Source organism: Scyliorhinus canicula, chromosome 17, assembly GCF_902713615.1.
Source record: "Scyliorhinus canicula chromosome 17, sScyCan1.1, whole genome shotgun sequence".
In the NCBI taxonomy this organism is placed as follows: Eukaryota; Metazoa; Chordata; class Chondrichthyes; order Carcharhiniformes; family Scyliorhinidae; genus Scyliorhinus; species Scyliorhinus canicula.
Genome location: NC_052162.1, coordinates 88,004,398 through 88,028,499, shown reverse-complemented (window position 1 = coordinate 88,028,499; position 24,102 = coordinate 88,004,398). Strand labels below are relative to the sequence as shown.

General features: G+C 48.3%; 1 protein-coding gene across 13 annotated transcripts in view; it reads left to right on the top strand.

Annotated features, from left to right (window-relative positions):
- The window catches only part of hdx (highly divergent homeobox), a 171,648-nt gene extending 148,954 nt beyond the window's left edge, over positions 1-22,694 (top strand). For 10 of the 13 annotated variants that reach the window (XM_038774960.1, XM_038774967.1, XM_038774958.1 and 7 more), the window contains 3 exons: positions 7,983-8,078; positions 15,039-15,161; positions 22,441-22,694. In XM_038774960.1, coding sequence (XP_038630888.1) covers positions 7,983-8,078; positions 15,039-15,161; positions 22,441-22,512 — 291 coding nt within the window. In that variant the 3' untranslated portion in view covers positions 22,513-22,694. The other 3 variants (XR_005457660.1, XM_038774959.1, XM_038774963.1) reach the window with 3 other exon arrangements.
- Positions 22,695-24,102: the final 1,408 nt, after the last annotated feature.

Below are 24,102 nucleotides of genomic sequence, written 5' to 3'. Positions count from 1 at the left end.
AATCAAGTGATGAGTGAACACGAGTTTCAAACTGTTTTTTTTTAATTTTAGAGCACCCAATTCTTTTGTTTCCAATTAAGGGGCAATTTAGTGTGGCCAATCCACCTACTCTGCACATCTGAGTTGTGGGGGTGAGACCCATGCAGACATGGAGGGAATGTGCAAACACCACACAAACTGTGACCCTAGGGCCAGGATCGAACCCGAGTCCTCGGGCCCCATGAAGCAAAAGCGCTAACCACTGCACCACTATGCCACCCACGAGTTTCAAAAAGTAAACATTTTGAATAATATTTTGCTGATCTCAAAATAATGCATTAATTTATGGGAAAGACAAGCTGTTCAAGCAGGTTAAGTTTAAAAAAGAAACAATGAGGCTACATATTTTAGGGCTTCAAAGAATAATTAATCCAGTGAATCACTGTGAGCTTAAGCAAATTTGTCAAATGACCTTAAAACTAATGAAAACCATAATGAAGGAGCTGTAGTACTGCCATGAAAGCCTATTTGTAATCACTGATCAAATTATCCAGAAGTAGAGAGGTTTTCTCTCAGTCTAATATAATGTTAGTAATGCCCCTGGCATTTCTATTATTGGTCGTCTTTTGTGGCAAAGTCTAAGGTCTTGAAAATCCCAATGCACAATTTCTTCCGAGGATACAAGCATTAGATCATGAAAAAGACAAATTTGAGATTTGCTTAGAATGGATGGATTGCTTAGAAACACAATTGGAATCAGACTGTAAATCTCAAAGAACTGGTGGAAACCCTGGAAATATGAGCACAGTTTGACTTGTTTGATCAAGGTAACACTGAACGTGTAAACTCAAGATCTACACAGGCAGTGTTTTGGACATGTCCAAAGCTTCAGGGATTTTGGCAGGGGGCTTGCGGGCGTCATGCCCAAGGTTTTAAAAACAAGGGTGGCGCTGGGTCCAGAGGTGGTGATTTTTGGAGTGTCGGAAGATCCGGGAATCCAGGAGTAGAAAGAAGCAGATGTTTTGGCCTTTGCTTCCCTGGAAGCCCGGAGAAGGATGCTATTGGCATGGAGGGACCCAAAGCCCCCGATGTCGGAAACCTGGCTATTGGGAATGGCTAGCTTTCTCTGTATGGAGAAAATTAATTTCGCCTTGAGAGGTTTACTGTTCGGGTTCACCCGAAGGTGGCAACCGTTCGTTGACGGAAAATTAATCGTCAGCAGACGGGGACGAGGAGGGTTTGCACTATGTTTATGGTTTCATGTATATTGTCTATTCTGTTGTTTTTATACCAAAAATACCTCAATAAAATGTTTATAAAAAAAAAAAAGATCTACACAGGCAGATTCTTTGGCAAAATTATTGCTTTCATCAATGATCGAGGGGGCTGGTGACGAACTCCTGGCTTGAAAGTTAAGTGCCTCCTGCAGAAACACTGCGGGAGGATCGACAGATTAAGACAGTCGGGGCCAGATGTTGTGTCAAATGAACAAGTGTTTGATCGTGAATGTTGTCAGATATGAGTTTAAGGTATTTAAATGAAGCTCCTGTTAAGTTCCATTATGCTGAGGAATAGTTATCTCCAATAAAAAATGGAGAAAATAATTTGCAACTCAATTAATTATTGGTATAGTAATGTTCACAGTGTATATTTAATAACTCGGGTGAATCTTCCGGTTGCGGTGATGCGAAGCTAAGCCGCACGTTCGGTAGCTCCCGCTATTTTTGGTCTTTTGGGTTCTTTTAAGGGCCCGTAGCGGTGCTGGTTGGACTTTTCCTCGTGTGGGAACACATCCACTGTGCTTATCTGCCGGTGGATGGACTGGACCAGGAGCGCAGCGGTCAAAAAAATCGGCTTTGGAGCAGAGAAAGGTGCGAGGCAGGAAAAACAAGATGGCAGCGGGTGGGGAACCGGCAGCATAGCAGCAGTGGGCGCAGGAGCTGCTTCAGCGCTGCTTTGGAGAGCTGAAGGTTGAGACCCTGGAACCGTTTAAGGCCTCGCTGGACAAGCTCATGGCGACTCAGAAGGCTCAGGGTGCAGAGATCCGAGAGCTACGGCAAAAGGCCTCAGAGAGCGAGGATGAACGCCTGGGCCTGGCAGTGAAGGTCGAGACGCACCACAAGAAGTGGCTGGCGAGGACAGAAGAACCTGCGGATTCTGGGCCTCCCAGAGGGGCTGGAAGGTTCGGATTTGGGGGCATACGTGGCTGTGATGCTGAACTCATTTAAAGGGCATTGGGTCGTTCCAGGGACCCTTGGAGCTAGAGGGTGCCCATCGAGTGCTGTTGAGGAAGCCCAGGCCGAACGAGCCGCCTAGGGCGGTGCTGGTCCGTTTTCACCGCTTCGTTGACCGTGAGTGTGTGCTGAGATGGGCGAAGAAGGAAAGCAGTAGCAAGTGGGAGAATGCAGAGATCAGGATCTATCAGGACTGGAGGGCGGAGGTGGCGAAGAGAAGGGCTGGTTTCAATCGGGCAAAGGGAGTACTTCACAGGAAGGGAGTGAAGTTTGGCCTGCTACAGCCGGCCCGCCTCAGGGTCACTTCCAAGGAAAGCCAGCTCTACTTCGATTCTCTGGAGGAGGCCTGGGCCTTTGTCCAGGCAGAGAAGCTGGACTCGAACTGAGGACTGGGGGGGCTGGGGAAATGATGTACACAGTCCGGAGACTTTGTCCTCCTTGGTATCCTTTTGTTTTTATTGGTTGTGTTTGATGATGCCTTTTTGCTTTTCTGCTTTTTCGCTTTTTGGGGCTGTTATTTATTTATTTGGGTGCTTTTTCGTTTCTTCACTGGTGGAGGGCTGGGGAGCTGTTCGCGGTCCCACTGGGTCATGTGCCTGTCTTTTTCCCGCGTGTTGGGTCAGGGGGGGCGGGGTTTGGGATGGAAGTGCGTGTTTTCTTCCCGCGCTGAAGGAGCAGTGGGCGGAGCCGGCACTGGGAGGGGGGGATCGTTGGGATGGTGGGAGCAGCCGGGATCAGCAGGAGTCGGCTGACTTACGGAGGTGCGATGGAAGGGGTTAAGCAGATAGGGGGGGGCCCTAGCTTTGGGGGGGGGGGGAAATAGGGGGGTACCGGGTTGCTGCTGCAGGGGCCGAAGGGAAGCTGCTGGTGATGGGGGAGGTTGGGGGGGCATCTGCCACCGTGGGGAACGGGCCTGGGGGTTTCTGCGGGCACGTGGTGAGCCGAGGGAGAGCTATGGCTGACCGGCGCAGAGGGGGGGGGAAGACCCCCCAGATTCAGCTGGTCACATGGAACGTGCGGGGACTGAATGGACCGGTGAAGCGGTCCTGGATCTTGGCGCATTTGAAGGGGCTGGGAGCGGACGTGGCTATGCTCCAGGAGACGCACCTTAAGGTGGCGGATCAGGTGAGGCTGAGAAGAGGCTGGGTTGGGCATGTGTTTCACTTTGGGCTAGATGCAAAGAATCGAGGGGTGGCGATTTTAGTTGGCAAGAGCTTGTCGTTTGTGGCGTCGAGTGTGGTGGTGGACAGTGGAGGTAGATACGTAATGGTGAGTGGTAGGCTTCAAGGGGAGCGGGTGGTTCTGGTTAATATGTACGCCCCCAACTGGGACTATGCGGGCTTCATGCGGCGAATGTTGAGCCGAATCCCGGACCTGGAGACGGGGGGCTTGACCTTGGGAGGGGATTTTAATACTGTGTTGGATCCAGCTCTGGATCGTTCGAGGTCAAGGACAGCGGCGGCCTCAGTGCTGAGGGGGTTCATGGATCAGATGGGAAGGGTAGACCCGTGGAGGTTTTTGAGGCCGGGAGGTAGGGAGTTTTCCTTTTTCTCCCATGTCCACAAGGCTTATTCCCGGATTGACTTTTTTGTTCTCAGCAGGGCGCTAATCCCGAGAGTGGTGGGGACGGAGTATTCGGCGATAGTCATATCTGACCATGCTCCGCATTCGGTGGACCTGGAGCTGGGGGTGGGGAAGGATCAGCGCCCGCTGTGGAGGTTGGATGTGGGGCTTCTGGCAGAGGAGGAAATATGTGGGCGGGTCCGTAGGGGTATAGAGGGGTATTTGGAAGCTAATGACAATGGGGAGGTGCAAGTTGGGGTGGTCTGGGAAGCGCTGAAGGCGGTGGTTGGAGGGGAGCTGATATCTATTCGGGCGCACAGGGAGAGGGGGTAGAGGGTTGAGAGGGAGAGGTTGATGGAAGAAATCGTAAGGGTGGACAGGATGTATGCGGATGTCCCGGAAGATGGGCTTTTGAGGAAGCGTCGCAGTCTCCAAGCGGAGTTCGATATACTGACCACCCGGGAGGCGCAGTAGAGGAGGGCGCAGGGGGCGGTATATGAGTGCTGGGAGAAGGCAAGTCGGATGCTGGCCCACCAGCTCCGGAAGCGGGAGGCAGCGAGAGAGATGGGGAGAGTTACAGATGCAGGAGGGAACCTGTTGCGGAGTGGTAGGGACATTCATGGGGTGTTCGGATCCTTTTACGAGGGGCTGCACCGGTCGGTGCCCCCTCGGGAGGTAGGCGGGATGGACCGCTTTCTGGACAAGCTGGAGTTCCCAAGAGTGGAGGAGGAGCGGGTGGAGGGTCTGGGGCCCCAATCGAGTTGGAGGAGCTGATGGAGGCGCTGGGGAGCATGCGGATAGGGAAAGCACTGGGACCTGACGGGTTCCCGGTGGAGTTTTCTAAGAAGTTCTCAGACCTGCTGGGTCCGCTGCTAGTGAGGACCCTGAATGAGGCAAGGGAGAGGGGGAGGGGGGGGCTTTGCCCCCGACGATGTCTGGAGCAATAATCTCACTGATCCTGAAGCGGGATAAGGACCCATTCCAGTGTGGGTCTTACAGGCTGATCTCGCTCCTCAATGTGGACGCAAAGTTGTTGGCTCTGATACTGTCCAGGAGGGTGGAAGATGTGGTCCCGATGGTTATCCATGAGGACCAAACGGGGTTTGTGAAGGGGAGGCAGCTGAATGTCAATGTGCGGCGGCTTCTTAATGTCATGATGATGGCGTCGGCTGATGGGGAGGCAGAAATAGTAGCATCGATGGATGCGGAGAAAGCTTTTGACAGGATGGAGTGGAGCTACCTGTGGGAAGTGCTGAGGAGGTTTGGGTTTGGTGAGGGATTCATTAGCTGGGTGAGTCTGCTGTATGGGAGGAGGTCGGAGGACTTTCGGCTGTCCCGGGGGACGAGGCAGGGGTGCCCCTTGTCTCCCCTGCTCTTCGCGTTAGCGATTGAGCCCTTGGCCATGGCGCTGAGGGATTCGAAGAACTGGAGGGGGATTGTGCGGCGGGGGAGGAGCACCGGTTGTCGCTGTATGCAGATGATTTACTGTTGTACATTGCGGATCCAGCGGGGGGGGGGGGGGGGGGGGGGGGAATGCCAGAGGTGTTGAAGATACTTGGGGAGTTTGGGGATGTTTCGGGCTATAAGCTCAATGTGGGGAAAAGTGAGCTGTTTGTGCTGCATCTGGGGGACCAGGAGAGGGAGATAGAAGAGCTCCCGTTGAAGAAGGCGGAGAGGAGCTTTAGATATCTTGGGGTCCAGATAGCTAGGAACTGGGGGACCCTACACATGCTAAACTTTTCGAGGCTGGTGGAACAGATGGAGGAGGAGTTTAGGAGGTGGGATGCGCTGCCACGCTCTTTGGTGGATAGAGTCCAGTCAGTTAAGATGACGGTGCTCCCGAGGTTTTTGTTTCTCTTCCAGTGCCTCCCCATATTGATTCCAAAGGCTTTTTTTAGGAGGGTTAATAAGAGTATTCTGGGGTTTGTGTGGGTCCGGAAGACCCCGAGAGTGAGGAGGGTATTCCTGGAGCGAGGCTGGGAGGTAGGCGGTTTGGCATTACCCAACTTGTGTGGGTATTACTGGGCTGCGAATGTGGCAATGATTCGTAGGTGGGTGATGGAGGGACAGGGTGCCGCATGGAAGAGGTTGGAGGTGGTGTCCAGTGTGGATACGAGTTTGGAGACATTGGTGACGGTCCCACTCCCCCCGGCAATGTACTCTACGAGTCCAGTAGTGGTGGCTTCCCTCATAATTGGCGGCATGGGGGGAAGTGAAGGCCTCAGTGTGGGCCCCGATACGGGGCAGTCACCGGTTTGCACCAGGGAGAATAGATGGTGGGTTTTTGAGTTGGCATAGGGCAGGCATCAGGCGGATGGGGGACCTTTTCCTCGATGGGAAGTTTGCGACTTTAGAGGAGTTGGAGGAGAAGTGGGGTCCCCCCCCCCCCCCCCCCCCCCCCCCCCCCCCGGAATGCTTTCAGGTATATGCAGATTAGGGCGTTTGTTAAGCGGCAGGTGGCGGAGTTCCCGCTACTGCCGCCTAGGGGGGTGCAGGATAGGGTGCTCTCGGGGACGTGGGTCGGTGAGGGTAGGATCTCGGCAATTTATCAGGTGATGCAGGTGGAGGAGGAGGCCTCGGTGGAAGAGCTGAAAGCGAAGTGGGAGGAAGAGCTAGGGGAGGAGATCGCGAGGGGACGTGGGCGGTCGCCCTGGGGAGGGTGAACTCGTCCTCTTCTTGCGCACGACTCAGCTTAATTCAGCTGAAGGTGCTACATAGGGCGCACGTGACTGGGGCCAGGATGAGCCGGTTCTTTGGGGGAGAGGACAGGTGTGGGAGGTGTTTGGGAGGCCCGGCGAACCACGCACACATATTCTGGGCGTGTCCGGCGTTGGAGGGGTTTTGGAAGGGGGTGGCGGGGACCTTGTCCAAGGTGGTCGGTTCCAGGGTGGAACCAGGCTGGGGGCTTGCGATCTTTGGGGTAGCATCGGAGCCGGGAGTGCAGGAGGCGAGAAAGGCCAGTATTCTGGCCTTTGCGTCTCTAGTAGCCCGGCGTGGGATTCTTTTGCAGTGGAGGGACGCGAAGCCCCCGAGCCCGGAGGCCTGGATCAACGACATGGCCGGGTTCATCAGGCTGGAGAAGGTCAAGTTTGCCCTGAGGGGGTCGGTACAAGGGTTCTTCTGGCGGTGGCAGCCCTTTCTCGATTTTCTGGCAGAGGGTTAGAGGGTGGTCAATCTCAGCAGCAACCCGGTGGTGGTTTGGGGGGGTTTGTTTTTGCGACTGTTTATTTGCTACTTTCTTCTTTTTGTATTGTTATTAATTTATTGCTTTGTATTGGGGGGGGGGGTCCTTCTTTCTGTTTATTTCTATACCTTGTTTATTTTATTGTTGGGAGAAAATTTGTTGTTGAAAAATTTGAATAAAAATTATTTTTAAAACAATAACTCTGGTGAATAATAATTGAGCTGTGGTTAATAATGTTGCGTACCCATCAGTGCTCCCATGATTATAAACTTTCCAGCTGCATGAGATTGGTTTCTTGACTTCTATCCACAGTGAATTTCAGTACAAAGATTCATGTATAACTTGTTCTACCTTGAAAGCTCCAAATGAAGAGTTAATCATTTGTTGAACAGTGGTAAAGTTGACCACTTTTAGGCTTTGAGAATTTTTCCAAGTCATTTTTATCCCAACAAACAGCGTGTAAAAATTGTGAAAGTCTGATCTGAACACAATTGTTTATTGCTGGATCTGAAATAAAAATATCAAAAGCTTTGGACTATATGTATGGATATATAAAATATATGCAACCCCCAAAACAAATTGAGCAAAGGAAGTCCACTTTTTGTGTTGTACTAAAAGCCTGCAATCACTTACCAATTCAATCAAATGGAACAATTGCATCATTTAATATTAGCAGATAGCTTACTTAGTGAAATTGCAGTAATGCTTAGTATCATAATATGAGGAAAGGTGTCAGTTTGTCTCCGTTGCCTATCTGCAATATGTTGGGTGTGACAAAATCTTCCATGAAGGAAATGTGATGGTAGGAGGTGGTAGGCTGAAGAACACCTGACTTGGATCTTTCTGGCTGCTGCCTACAATATGCAAAAGGCCTACTGAATGGGGAAGGGGGAGAATGATGCCCAAAGGGAGCAACTAAAGAGGACTAGAAATATGCTGTTTTTAAAACTCTCAAAAAGGACTGATCATGGAGATTTCTCAATCTTAAAGCACTATTTTAATTTTGGTATTTTTTGACACAGAAATTAGAGGTACTTGATGACGATGCAGTTGAGATGAGCAGTTGTGACCGTGTAACACCCGAAGTTGAGCAGCTCCAGAAACTACTGACTTATAGGGTAAGATCTGTCAACATTGGAGGAAATTAGATTACTGTCCAAACATGTGCCAGCTTTAATATGTTTACAGTAATTTATTTTTCATGAATGAATTCAATTGAGTACATTTTGCTGAATGAGATATTTGGCACAGTCAAGAATGAAGAGAAGTCTTAGATTAGTTAATGAGTAGTTAATCATATAATTACCGTTGTCTCTGGTAATCATTTTTGTTTATAATGTCAAACTAATTGGGTTTGAAGTTGGTGGAAATCTTGCATTCAATTGTTTATGATTGAATGCAAGGTTGGATCTAAAAAGACTTGTAAAGGACCATTTTTTCTGTTTTAATAGGACCAATTTATGAATGGGTTTCATTCTGATGTTCCAATGTATAAAATATTATGTACAGGAGGAACACTTTGTCGTAACCACCGCCCCGTGTCAGCTGCCTGTATTTTGATAATTTCCTCATTTTCACAAGTACCGAAGGGCTGTGTAACGTGCAATTTTATAGAATTTTAAATTACAGTCATAAAGCTTTCCCGCTGAGATTAGCTGGGTAAATGGACATCTCCATAGTCTGCACTCAAGCATTGCTTGAAACTGAATTCCGTACTTCATTGATTATTATGCCATTAGAGTTTATTTTTGGACTTTGTGGTTTTGATTTGGAAGTAGGAAAGGGAAGGATGACATGAAACTGGATAAATAAATTGGTAAAGGGAAAAGACAAATTAGAAACCAAGAACAACTGTAGGGAATGAGACCTTTTTATCTTTCAAGGATCTTATTTTTAAAACAGTTACATTTTGTCGTTAATCTGTTTTGTACACTGATTCATTTTGTACATTTTTTAAAATGAAAGAGCAGCCAATGTCTCGCCAATCTAATTGTCCAGTCTAGCTGTTAGAGTGGATGGTCTTAGATTAATGATCTGAGGCTGAACCAGGTTTTTTGCAACCGCGCCAACCTGAGCATGCGCTGGGGACTTCTTCTGCGCGCCGGCCCCGACTCAACATGGCGTCGGTGTTCAGGGGCCGGCCGCGCAGGAAAGTAGGCCCGGGGGATGGGGGGGGGAAAGAGAGGCCGACCCGCCAATTGGTGGGCCCCGAGCGCGGGCCAGACCCCATCGGAGGCCCCCCCGGTGAAGGATCGCTTTTCCCCGCCCCACAGGCCGCCCCCCCCCCTCCCCCGGCCCTTCACGCAGAGTTCCCACCAGAAATGACATGGGGTGAACCGTGCCGGCGGGACTCTGTTGTATCCGCGTGGCCGCTCGACCTATTTGGGCCGGAGAATCCAGCGGCCAACGCCGCGTCAAACGCGCCGGCGCAAATGGCGCCGATTCTTCGCACCTCGGAGAATTGCACGCCGGTGTCCGGGCGTCGTGGCATGGTTGCGGCGATTCTTCGGCCCGGCGCGGGTCTTGGAGAATCGCCCCCCACCCACATATTTTCACCTCTGTAACATCACCCAACTCTGCCCTTCCCTCCACTCATCTGTTGTTGAATCCCTCATCTATGCCCTTGTTACCTCTAGACTTGATATTTGCAATGCATGCCTATTTGACCTCCCATTTTTCACCCTCTGTAAACCTCAGCTAATCCAAAACACCTGTATCCTAACTCCCATCAAATCTGTTCACCCAGCATCCTCATGCGTGCTGACCAATTAAACTGCACTTTAGATTTGAAAATTCTCATCTTGTTTTTAAAACCTCCCATGGCCTTGCCCCTTCATCTTTGTAGCCTCCTCCTGTCCTACAACCCTCAGATATCTACAGATCCCCATTTTAATTCATAGAATTTACAGTGCAGAAGGAGGCCAATCAGCCCATCGAGTCTGCACCAGTCCTTGGAAAGAGCACCCTGCTTAAGCCAACACCCCCAACCCATCCCTGAAACCTAGTAACCCCACCGAACGTTTTGGACACGAAGGCGCAATTTAGCATAGCCAATCCAACTAACCTGCACGTCTTTGGACTATGGGAGGAAACTGGAGAACCCGGAGGAAACCTATGCAGGCACGGGGAGAAAGTGCAAACTCCACACAGTCACCCGAGGCTGGAATTGAACCCAGGGCCCGTGAGCTGTGAGGCAGCAGTGCTAACTACTGTGCCACCGTAAATCAAAATTGCTTTGTCCTCACCCACCAAGGTCCTAAGCCCTGGTATTCCCTGCTTAAACTTGCTCACCTCTCTTTCCAGATTGAGGGCACCTTAAAACCCTTTGACCAAACTTTTGATCGCTTACCCTTCAATGTTTGACACTGTTTGATGCTTCTGTGAAGCACTTGGGATGTTTTACTGGGTTAAAGGTACCATAAAATTGAAAGTTGTTTGTAATAAGGAATGTCTTTTGGTTCCCATAATTCATGGAAATCCATTTTATTGCCAAGTACTGGCCTCTGTCATCAAATAAATCAGCCATTTAAATTATTACTAGTTATGACACATGGTACCACATTGTCATTCTCCACAGCATGGCTGCTTTTTTCATTCATATAAATCTTTCTAATTGCCAGCTGAAATTTTATAAATTATATTTTATATTAAATTGGGATGTTATTAAAAGAATCTTTGTTGTTTTTGAAATTTGTTTATAAAGCAAAAGTGACAAAACTGTGGTCCACAGTCTGAATCCTGCCTATCAGCTTCAGCTACCTGGATGGCATCCAGGATGAAGTTCTTAACCTTAAGGGATGCCGAGTGTTCCACTGCTTCAAATAATTAATCCGGTGTTCTCATTCACAGTGGAAAAAAATCTTGAATTGCTTGAATCAACAGCCTAATTCCCTTAGTCCCGTGGTTAGAGAACCCTTCTTATAGACTGTTTTTGACCAATCTTTCAACCATCTCTTATAACTGTTCCGACATAAATTTAAATCCTGATTTAACTGATTTTAAAATTAATGTTTAAATCAAAAGGCGTCAGTCCAGCTAGCACAGAGTGCAACAAGCAATGAGTGGTGTTGGTAATTCGTTCGGTGTGGGAGTTAGGGGAAGTGGGGGAGGGAGGTTTTTCTTTTTCTTTTCTGCAATCTTGTTTTCCTAACTTCACAGGCCAAAAGGGGCAGTGCAGTCCAAAACCCCAAAGGCTGAAAGGGATTATCTGAGAAGCACCAGGATCAGTAAAAAGCCAGAGACTAAGAAAAGGAAGCTAAAGTTAAGTATCTTTAAGATTGGGTCATTAGGAAAGTCAGCGCATAGGACTCAATAAGCCCAAAGTTTAACTCATGGCAGGCGAGGTCAGCTGAGTGGAGTGTGTGGCCTGTCATACATGCAAAGACATGGACCCTACTGGCGCCCTAGATGACCATGTGTGCAGGAAGTGCTCCCAAATGCAGAAACTTGAGCTCCGGGTTTGAAAGCTCAAGCGGCAGCTAGAAACACTTTCATACATCCGCTAAGCTGAGGGTTACGTGGGTAGCATGTTTAGGTCACTCTGCAACTCAAGGAACTTGAGGAAAAAAGGGAATGGGTGACCATCAGGCAGTCAGAAACAAACAAACGGGTAGCACAGGACGGGTAGCACCTGAGGGCCTGCTCACATATTTTCCATTTTGGAAGCTGATGAGTGAACTGGTTCCTCCAGGGTGTGCAGACAGAGCCAAATATCTGGTACCACAAGCGACCTGACTGTATAGGCGGGGAGGAAGAAGAAAATGGGAATGATAGTCGTAGGGGATTCATTAGTTAGGGGAGCTGATGTGACTCCAGTATGTTGTGTTGCCTCCCTGGTGCTAGGGTCAGGGATCTCACCGAGCAGGTACAGGACATCCTGAAGGGGGAGGGTGATAAGACAGAGATTGCGTTACACATTGCTACCAATGATATAGGTAGAATGGGAGACGAGACCCTGTGTCAAGACTTTAGGGAGCTAGGTAGTGGACTAAAGAGCATGACCTCAAAGGTTGTAATGAATGAAATGAAATGAAAATCGCTTATTGTCACGAGTAGGCTTCAAATGAAGTTGCTGTGAAAAGACCCTAGCATTTTGAGCGCCTGGAAACACCCAACTAATCGGGTGCTGCGAGACTGTCCCCATTCGGATAGATTATGATCTCTAAAAGCACAATATACTGAAAGTTGCTGTTGAGCTTTCTCGTCATGTTTGCATGCTATGGAGGAAATGGACTAAGAAATTCACTAGTTCTATTGGGGACAGCTGTATCATGATGGCTGATTACCCTGTGCCCAGCCTTGTTAAAGATCGCAGGGTGCAACACAGCACAAAATATTCTGTTGACTGGTTGCATGGTCAGCAGGGCACCCAGGTGCATGTGTGGGCAGATCAAATTGTAACTAGCCCTTGCACTTCTTAAAGGCAGCCTGCCTTTAAAACAGAAGACGCAGTTTAGGTACAGCAGCTGGTGTAACGAGATGAGAAAAATATTTGTGAGAAGGAGTAAGGGTTCCAATAGAGCAACTGGCATGAGAGGGTTACCAGTACCTCTAAAATGGCACTGGACATTCAAATGCCAATCATGGTAATTTTTCCGCAGGGAGCTAGGAATAGGAGTGAGTAGCAACAGAGGTCTATCAAGGAATCAGGCCGTGAATTGCCAGAAAATGTTCAGTGACCTCGCACCCACGTCAAAGCCAGTAATTACATTCTCAAATAGTTTCTCCTACCAACCAACCACACCACAAACTCTCTCACTGCTCAGTGCACCACCTCTTCTTCACTCATCTACTAATAATCTTGAGCAATCCGCATTCGTGCCTGACGTGGTCAACCTCCCCTCACACACTTAAACCACTGTTGCAAGCCTCACTCCCACATCTCACAGTTCCTACGTAATGCCAAGTATTCAGTTACGAAAGGCACCACATCCAAGCATCTTGCAACACATTTACTGACAGTCTTCCCTCTCTCTTGCAGGACACGTTTGCACATAACAGGGGCAGCAGCAGAAAACTAGAGCTGTGGCCACTGGCATAGCACTGCATAGGAGCACTAGACATGGCAAAGGCACCCACAAGACAGGTACCAAGGCAATGCACAAGGGTGAATCGTTCAGTTTTGTGTTATTAGAAGTGTTGGATATAATGCATGTGATTCTTTTGGGGGGTGGAGTTTTCTTTTATTTCAGGCTTTTGACCAAGAGGACTATGTAATGTAGCAGTTGGATGGATAGGGGTGGAATTGCACAGCATGGATGATGTGTGGATGATTTTGGCTGAATCAGAAGCTGATTTACTGGTTACAGACAGGCACCCCAATTGGAGCAATGGGGTCTTGGCTGCCTCTGCTTTCTCCTCTTCCTTTGCTGGCTCTGCTTCTGTCTGAGTTATTTGGGCAAAGGCTGGGATCTCGGGAGAGCCAGGTTATATAACGCACTCAGAAGACCACCATAAATTTGGCAGCAGATTCGAAGCCCTTGTCACCGAGCAGTCAGCCTCTGCTTGGTCGTGGTAGCTTCAATATTGTGAGGAACAGCTGACTGGTGCAGGATGAAAGCATCATGGTTTCAGCCAGGCATAGTGTACATACGATCACACACCAACTACACAGTTCCGGTACATCTTCCTATTGAGCTTTGGTACTGGCAGAGTCAAATGCATGCAGTTGATGCCTCATCTTTTAGCTCTTGGATGCAGTAATGCATGCTGAAGTGAGATACTGTAAACTCTAGCCTTAAAGGATCTGCTGGTGCAAAGATTGAGGACCATGGTAACCTTCACGGTCATTGACACCACCCTTTTCCTGTTCTATGGCTGCAGAGTGAAATTGAAGTAGATGGTACAGTTCAATGACGCACACCTGGATGAATCATAGCTACCTCATACACTGCTACTGGCTGAGCTGGAAGTAGGAGAAAGGGCTCTCTTGACAAGCATTTCTGGGTATGCCTTCTAGTGGAGAGCCCTTTTTCTTCCCCTTCTGAGCACATCTTCCCTCTCTGCTGCAAGTCACCATAAATCATAGCATGCTTTCAAACTCCACTGAACTTTCTGAAAAATTCAAGCATCACTGAATGCATGTTCAGCTGAAAGTGGTTTGAGCGTGTTAGCATGACCTGGAGGATCCATATTGGGCATCGAAGCGTTGGATGATGCCATTTTCTCATTCTACATGTTTGTGATGTACATACAGCATGACCACCGTAGCATCTTTACAAGCATGATTTGCTGAAAATGACCAGAAGTGGATTGATAGCCATTTTCAACATTCAAGACTTCCTCATTGCCATTCACATCCCCACCATCATGCGCAAAATTTTGCATAAATTTTTCACACTAGTCCAGAAATTGATACTTGGCAGTCTCAGAATAATTATATGAATTATAAATCTTTGGAATTCTCTACCACAGAGGGCTGTGTGTGTTCCATCCTTGTGTGCGTTCAAGGCTGAGATAGTCTGATTTTCGATATCTCAGGCATCAAACAATATGGGGAGCAGGTGAGAAAGTGGAGTTAAAGCAGCCATGATTGTATTGAAAGGCCAAGCAAGCTATCGGGGCCGAGTTGACTAGCTATTTCTTACATTCTTAGGTTGGTATTGATAGTCTCTCTCGCTAGATAATCATATGTCGTACGGCTGTGCTCTTTTTTATCCTGTCTCAGTTTTAAGTCAGAAGTTGAGGGAACAAGCTCCACTCCAGAACTTGAGTCTGTAGTCAAAGATCACAACTGAGGATAAAGGGAACTGTATTGATGGAGGTGTCATTACTCAAAGAGCAGAGAGTTTTCCAAATGTCCTGGTGAACTCTTGTCCAAGCAGCAGAATCAAAAACCGATTAACTGATCATTCATCTTGTTGCTGTTGTGGGATTTCCATGTGCACAAAATGACTGCTATGTTTGCCTGAAGTCACTGCACATCAACGTACTGAATTCTGTGAAGTTGTGTTGAAGCCTTAGCCTCGGTGTAAGCATTCTTTCTCTGTAAGCATTCTTTCTCTGTAAGCATTCTTTCTCTGTTGTATATGATTCCCAAGCCTAGAATTATTTTTAACGCTGCTTCTTATTCTTCTTAGAATGACAAAATTAAGTACCTTGAAAACGAACTGGAGAAACAGAAACAGAAATACCTCCACCTTCAGAGTTTTACTACAAGTTTAGTTCTTGCAGTTAAAACGAATGACACAGAACAGCAACAGGTAGGTTTAATGCTACAGCAGCATCCTCACCGGGATCTCATTCTGGGCTAACTATTTTGGGCTGTTCTGAGTGCCATTGTGGCACGATTTTGGGAAAAGGGTGACGTAAACAGGTTAAAGTGATCAGTGAGGCATCAATTTGACTGTTTGAAAAATTCTCAATTAGTTAAGCAATGCCAGGAATTGGCAGAATTGAAATGGAGCAAGACAATTGTCTTTCTGATGGAAGGCAGTTGTGAATCTTGCAGCAATATTTGGTAATCAGGAACAATGGATGCAAGTTTCTGCTCATTCTTGAATTTTTTTTAAACTTTGAGCTTGTACCGCAAGACATTATGTAACTTGAACAGAAGGTTCCTGATTGGTATACAAGTTTGATGTTGAGTCTTCCTTTCATTTATTAGAGGCCAAACTAAAGTTTTGATAATGAAGGTAAATAATGAATCATAAAATATTTTGTATTAATGAGATCACTTTGGCAAGAAGTTTTTAGAATTTAAAACAATTATGTTCTACAGTATAAATTCTACATTTCATAGAATGGTTAAAACACACAAGGCCATCCAGCCTGCCGTGACCTTGCCAGTCCTCTGGAAGAGCACTTTAGCTAGTCCCATTCCCCAGCCCTTTTCCTGTAACCCTGCAAATATTCCACCACCCTCTGTTGTAGTGTATTCCAGACACTAACCACTTCCTGCATGAAATAAATAAATCCTTTGGTCTTCTTTTCACTTACTTTAGACCTGTGTCCTTTAGTACTTGAACCCTTCTGTCAATAGGAACAATCTCTCTCTTTTTTTCTCTCTCTCTCTCTCTCTGACTGTCTCTAGATCCCACTTGCTTTTGAACAGCTCAGTAAATCTCCTGACAACCTTCTCTGAGAACAACCCCAGCTTTTATAACCTGCCTACGTAACTGACGTCCCTCATCCCTGGAACCATTCTCATGAATCTTTTTTTTCTCCCTCTCCAGTGCCTTCATACCCTTTCCTAAAATGCAATGCCCAAAATTGGACACAACGCTCCTGTTGAAGTTGAACTGGTATTTTTTTAATGGTTTACTATAACTTCCTTCTATTGTACTCTACTTTCTCGATTTTCCCAGAATTCCTGTTGCCTTTTTAATCGTTTTATCAACCTTTCATGTCATCTTCCATAATTTTTGTGCACTTACCGTCAGATCTCTCTGTTCCTGCACCCCAATGAGGACCATATCCTTTATTTCATATAGTCTCCTTCCTAATAAAATGCATGTCTTCAGACTTCTCTGCAGTAAGTTTGATCTGGCACTTGCTTGCACATTCTACTATTTATATCCTTCTGAAGTTCTACTCTATCCTCCTTACAACCCACAATACCAGATCTAGCAGTATCGTCCTCGGAGCTTTCAATACTTCCACATTTTTCTGTCATCATCTTCAGACTTTGAAAGTGTGCACTGCACAGTAAAAGGTCTTACAGCACCAGGTTAAAGTCCAACAGGTTTGTTTGGAATCACTAGCTGTAGGAGCACAGCTGATGAAGGAGCTGCGCTACTCCACCCTTGGCCAAGCCCATCAGGCTGCTATGCTCCACTCCGTTCAGGCTGCACTGAACTCGGCCACTCCCGTCAGGCTCCGCCGCCCTCAACCATGCCCGTCAGGCTGCTCTGTCCTCCGCACGCCTGTCAGGCTGCTCTGTCCTCCACACGCCCATCAGGCTGCTCTGCCCTCCACACGCCCGTCAGACTGCTCTATCCTCCGCCACACCCCTCAGACTGCTCTGTCCTCCGCATGCCCGTCAGGCTGCTCTGTCCTCCGCACGCCTGTCAGGCTGCTCTGTCCTCCACACGCCCATCAGGCTGCTCTGCCCTCCACACGCCCGTCAGACTGCTCTATCCTCCGCCACACCCCTCAGACTGCTCTGTCCTCCGCCGTGCCCATCAGGCTGCTCTGTCCTCCGCACACCCGTCAGGCTGCTCTATCCTCTGCCACACCCCTCAGACTGCTCTGCCCTCCGCCGTGCCCATCAGGCTCCTCTGACCTCCGCACGCCCGTCAGACTGCTCTGCCCTCCACACGCCCGTCAGGCTGCTCTATCCTCCGCCACACCCCTCAGACTGCTCTGTCCTCCGCATGCCCGTCAGACTGCTCTGTCCTCCGCACGCCCGTCAGGCTGCTCTGTCCTCCACACGCCCATCAGGCTGCTCTGCCCTCCACACGCCCGTCAGGCTGCTCTATCCTCCGCAGAACCCCTCAGACTGCTCTGTCCTCCACATGCCCGTCAGACTGCTCTGTCCTCCGCACGCCCGTCAGGCTGCTCTGTCCTCCGCCATGCCCGTCAGGCTGCTCTGTCCTCCGCCTTGCCCATCAGGCTGCTCTGTCCTCCGCCGTGCCCGTCAGACTGCTCTGTCCTCCGCACGCCCGTCAGGCTGCTCTGTCCTCCGCCATGCCCGTCAGACTGCTCTGTCCTCCGCCGTGCCCGTCAGACTGCTCTGTCCTCCGCCGTGCCCGTCAGACTGCTCTGTCCTCCGCCGTGCCCGTGAGACTGCTCTGCCCTCCACATGCCCGTCAGACTGCTCTGCCCTCCACATGCCCGTCAGGCTGCTCTATCCTCTGCCACACCCCTCAGACTGCTCTGTCCTCCGCCGTGCCCGTCAGGCTGCTCTGTCCTCCGCCGTGCCCGTCAGGCTGCTCTGTCCTCCGCCGTGCCCGTCAGGCTGCTCTGTCCTCCGCCGTGCCTGTCAGGCTGCTCTGTCCTCCGCCGTGCCCGTCAGACTGCTCTGTCCTCCGCACGCCCGTCAGGCTGCTCTGTCCTCCGCCCTGCCCGTCAGACTGCTCTGCCCTCCGCACGCCCGTCAGACTGCTCTGTCCTCCGCACGCCCGTCAGACTGCTCTGTCCTCGGCCACGCCTGACAGGCTGCTCTGCCCTCCACACGCCCGTCAGACTGCTCTGCCCTCCACACGCCCGTCAGACTGCTCTGCCCTCCACACGCCCGTCAGGCTGCTCTGTCCTCCGCCGTGCCTGTCAGGCTGCTCTGTCCTCGGCCATGCCCGTCAGGCTGCTCTGTCCTCCGCCGTGCCCATCAGGCTGCTCTGTCCTCCGCATGCCCGTCAGGCTGCTCTGTCCTCCGCACGCCCGTCAGGCTGCTCTGTCCTCCGCACGCCCGTCAGGCTGCTCTGTCCTCCGCATGCCCGTCAGACTGCTCCGTCCTCCGCACGCCCGTCAGGCTGCTCTGTCCTCCGCACGCCCGTCAGGCTGCTCTGTCCTCCGCACGCCCGTCAGGCTGCTCTGTCCTCCGCCGTGCCCATCAGGCTGCTCTGTCCTCCGCATGCCCGTCAGACTGCTCTATCCTCCGCACGCCCGTCAGACTGCTCTGTCCTCCGCACGCCCGTCAGACTGCTCTGTCCTCCGCACGCCCGTCAGGCTGCTCTGTCCTCCGCCGTGCCCGTCAGGCTGCTCTGTCCTCCGCACGCCCGTCAGGCTGCTCTGTCCTCGGCCACGCCTGACAGGCTGCTCTGCACCGCCCTCGGACACGCCGTCAGGCTGCTCTGCACCGCCCTCGGACATGCCCGACAGGCTGCTCTGCACCGCCCTCGGACACACCTGTCAGGCTGTTCTGCACCGCCCTCGGACACGCCCATCAGGCTGCTGTGCGCCGCCCTCGGACACGCCTGTCAGACTGCTCTGCGCCACCCTCGGACACGCCTGTCAGGCTGCTCTGCGCGGCCCTCGGACACGCCCGTCAGGCTGCTCTGCGCCGCCCTCGGATACGCCTGTCAGGCTGCTCTGCGCTGCCCTCGGACACGCCCGTCAGGCTGCTCTGCGCCGCCCTCGTACACGCCTGTCTGGCTGCTGTGCGCCGCCCTCAGACACGCCTGTCAGGCTGCTGTGCGCCGCCCTCGGACTCGCCCGTCAGGCTGCTCTGCGCCGCCCTCGGACACGCCTGTCAGGCTGCTCTGCGCCGCCCTCGGACACGCCTGTCAGGCTGCTGTGTGCCGCCCTTGGACACGCCCATCAGGCTGCTCTGCACTGCCCTTGGACACGCCCGTCAGGCTACTCTGCGCTGCCCTTGGACACGCCCGTCAGGCTACTCTGCGCTGCGCCGCCCTCGGACACGCCTGTCAGACTGCTCTGCGCCGCCCTCGGACACGCCTGTCAGACTGCTCTGCGCCGCCCTCGGACACGCCTGTCAGGCTGCTCTACGCTGCCCTTGGACACGCCCATCAGGCTGCTCTGCTCTCTGTGAATTTCTTTTCACTTCATGATCCCAGGATAAATGTGACAAATGAACATAGAATTCTCGGTTTATTTTTTATTTATCTGCAACGTGTCCAGTTATCTGTGGTTTGTTCTTCATCTTGATATGTAATTTGTGACTAAAATAACTTGCAATCAACATTGCTGGACAAGCTCTCCAATGATGTGTCGTCACTGACATCACTTGAAACATAAATTTAGCAACCTGATGTATTGGGTCCGAGGAGACCTAAAAATAATTGGCTTCTCGTTAAGATCTGAGTACATTTGACTCAAAGTTTGTACATTATCTGAGACAAAATGGAATCTTCAGCTATCTCCTGATTTTAAAACTTTATTTTACATTCGCAAACCACCCTCAGAGCAGCCCATATCCTTGGATTTCTCTAATAGTTTTCAAACTACTTGAGTTCTTTCTGCCTGCTGTTCAATTCTACGGTTCAGTGACAGCTGAACTTCTAACAAACCGATCAGGCATCATAACGTTAAATTTAGATCATAGAGATTCACTGTCAAATTCAGATTTACAGAGATTTGATACAGGTATTCAATATCGTGAGGGGTCTGGACAGAGGAGATAGGGAGCAACCATTCCCACTCATGAAAGGATTGAAAATGAGAGGGCAGAGAGTTTGCAATTTGCAAAATAAGCAAAAACGATTTGAGAAAAAATCTTTCTGACGCATCGAGTGGCGAAGGTCTGGAATCCCCGCAGTTATGGGGAGGAAGCAGGAGAATGGCATCAAGCGAATTGCTCATTCGCAGAGCTAGTGCAGGCATGGTCGGCCAAATGCCCGCCTTCTGCGCTGAAACGATTCTGTGATACCATAGCCAAACATAACTGTGACATTTTGTGTTTGAATTCTGATTATTCTTGCCTGTTCTCATTTCAGTCAAAAAAATAAATTGTTATTGCATCCCCTGAGAGGTGCTGTAGAATACTCGCTGGGAAATAAGTTTCACATTTGCTGTCAAAAGCATCTAGCTTTTTGGGTTTCTGAATCTGCCTTTAACGAGCTCCTGTTAAGTTGAATAGACCAGGCATCTTTTGGGGACCTCTCTCACACTGAATATATTAGCAGTATATGCTATGGCCTCACATTTATGCAATTTATATCAATGACTTTGAAGAGGGGAGCGAAGGCTAAATTTGTCGATGACACACATAGGTAGGAAAGTACGTTGTGAGGGGGACATAAGGAGGTTGCAGACGGTTATTGATAGGTTCAGTGAGTGGGCAAGAAACTGGCCACTGGAGTATAATATGGAAAAATTGTAGTTGTTCACTTTGGCAGGAAAAATAAGAAAAACAGAATGACTGCCGAATTCCGAGGGATCTAGGCTTTTTAATGCATGATTCACAAAAAGTTAGTGTGCAGGTACAGCAAGTAATTAAGACGGCTAGTGTAATGCTATCCTTTATTTCAAAAGGAATTTAATATAAAAGTAATAATTATAATAATTGCTTATTGTCACAAGTAGGCTTCAATTAAGTTACTGTGAAAAGCCCCTAGTAAGATGTTATGCTTCAGTTTTGTCGGGCATAGGTGAGACAGCATCTCAAATTCTATGTGCAGTTTTGATCCCCTTATTTAAGGATGAAAGTAGATGTGTTGCAGGCACTTCAAAGGCGTTTTACTAGGTTCATACCTGGACTGTGTGGGTTGTTTTATGAAGCAAGGCTAGACAGGCTGGGTTTGTTTCCACTGGAGCTTTCAAGAGTGAGGGGTGATTTGTTTCCAGTATATAAGATCCTGAATGGTCTTGGCAAGGTGGTTGTGGCAAGAATGTTTCCTCGTGTGGGTGAGTCAAAAACTAGGGAGCACTGTTTTAAAATTAGGGGTCGTCCTTGTAAGACAGAAGATAAGGAGAATTTTTTTCTCTCAAAAGGGTTTTGCGACTTAGGAACTGTCTGCCTCAGAAAGTTTTGGAAGCATGGTCTTTGAATATTTTTAAGGCGAAAGTAGATTGATTATCTTTATAAACTTTGTTCATGGGATCTGGGCATAGCTGGTTGTGCCAGCATCTATTGCCCAACCCTAATTGCCCTTGAACCGAGTGGCTTGTTAGACCATTTCAGAAGGCATTTTAAGAGTCAAACACATTGTTGTGGGCCTGGAGTCACATGTAGACCACGCCAAATACTTGAACGACATTAGTGAAGTGAACCAGGTGGGTTTTTACAACAAAATGGTTTCACGGTCATCATTTGACACTTGATTCCAGGTTTTTATTGAACTCACATTTCACCAGCTGCCATGGTGGGATTCAAACCCAGGTTCCCAGAGCATTACCCGGAGTCTCTGGATTATTATTCCAGTGATAATGCCACGACATAACCACCTTGTTAGGCAAGAGAATCAAAGGTTATCAGGGGGAGATGGAAATATAGAACTCTAAACACAAACAAATCAGCCATTATCTTATTGAATGGCAGGGCAGGCTCGAGGGTACCTATGCTCCTATTTTGGGATACCATTGGGATTGGTCTAGAAGTGACAAATAGGAATATCATTGGGAAAGTTGGGGTTTTGAGTGATCGTACTTTTTTTACATTTAAAGTATTTGGACCGCCAAACTCGGCAATCCAAGAGGCAGTGTTCTTTAATTGTAGCATCCGTACAGTCCGGTCTACCTCAGGACAGCCCACAAGGAAAAGTTCTTAAAAAAGAAAATAATTTAGTAACAATGGGTTGGCTGCAAATAATTTGCATAAAGTTCAAACAAAATGGTCGAGTAAATTATTAGGAGCTAACTATGTATAAACTAGAAATCCTTGTGATTTATTTTGGGCTTGTGAAGTTTTACATATTGTCCTGATTATTAAAAAAAAGTTTAGATGTCTTTTCGCAAGCACTCACCATGAAATGAGGATGTGTACAATGTCCATGTAAAAAATCCATACTTCAAAGAATAAATTCCACAAGCCCTTTTTCTGTTAACAGGCATTTCTTAACCAGACACCTGAATCAATCCCCTTTTCAGTTTTTAATAGCTACTGACAAAGCTATTTATACAAATGTTGACATTTTCTCTCTCCAGATGTTGCTGACGAATTTGCCTCTTGACACTGAATGCAATATGGATTCACCTGGCAACCGGGAACAAAGCTAATTAGATTTCCTCTGTATCAGAGGATATTAATGAGTGTGAAACAGCCTTTTGGAAGTGGTTAAAAACTTCTTTAAAATTATTTGTACCAATGTTGAATCTTTTACATGTTTTAAAAATAAGACTGCTTGTGCGACAGCTTGATAATGAGATGAAACAATTGCAGAATAAAAAGGATTTTGTTAGCCAGTGTTATTGTTTTTTTTTAATGTGAGGTGGGAGATGCTTAGAGGCCAGAATTTAGCCACGTGGACTTGATATTGCAGAGCAATAAATACCTCACTCCAACTTCACAGCTACACATGTTAACTATCTTTGTTTTTATGTAAAAGTTCTGCATTTTAGCTTCAAACTAGCCTACAGTCAGGTCCAATCTGTATCCACTTTTCAACACCTGGGTATCACTGCAATCATGACTACACTTGGCAGAAATAGTTTATGGCTGTAGACCCAAGTTATTTAATTTCACCTGCATCGCGGTAACACAGTGGTTAGTACTGTTGCTTCACAGCGGGAGGGTTGTAGGTTCGATTCCCAGCTTCGGTCACTGTCTGTGCAGAGTCTGCACGTTCTTCCCGTATCTACATGGGTTTCCTCTGGGTGCTCCGGTTTCCTCCCACAAGTCCCAAAAGACATGCTTGTTAGGTGAATTGGACATTCTGAATTCTGCCTCTGTGTGCCCGAACAGGTGCCAGAATGTGGCGACTATGGGGCTTTTCACAGTAACTTCATTACAGTGTTTATATCAGCCTAGTTGTGACAATAAAGATTATTATTTTGAATGCATCGGTGTTACAGAAACTCAGCAGTTTTTGAGACAGCCAGAGTTATGCCTCGTGGAGGAATAGTGGAAGGAAAGGGTGACCCAGCCTCAGCAGCAATCTACTGTCATGAAGCATGCCGAAGCTATCTGCAAGGATATCCCAACTTGGAACACCTGTTCATGGGGGTATATAGTTTTGTTTTGATGTGAGGAAACAAGTGAAACCCCAGTGAGAATCAAGAGCACAATTGTCATGTAACAATTATTAAAGACTATTTGTTAAAGTAAAGAAAAGACAAATACACACAAACAGGACTACTCTATTCTGAGGCAATTATGAACGCACACAGTTTGTGTAGAACGTATCCCTTATTCCAAAATATACCTACAATCCCCTGTTCCCCAACCAACATCCAAATTAAATAACCAGCCCATAGTTACAGGGATAATACTCAAGTTTGGGAAATGTTTTATCCTGGTCCAATGAAGATATTTAAACTGCCTTTATGGAGGTTTTCTGTACTGCCATGGCTCTAAGACTCTTAGCTGTAAAGCTTGGCCTTCAGGCTTGGTGGCCGGAAGCTGGCTTGTCTAATTTCTGAGACTGCTAGGTGTTAACTGCCTCCCTGGCTTCTAATCGTCCAGCTAATTATAACTTTGTTCCTCTTTGATTCTGCCATTTATGTATTTGGTTGAATGCCCTATCAACGTCTTTGACTATACATTAACATATGTGTACTTCATTGATCTTCCCAAACGCCTGTAAGCTGTTTCTCCTCTAAGCTGTTTCTCCTCATAAGCCAATCACATTTGAGTCTTAACTAAACTAC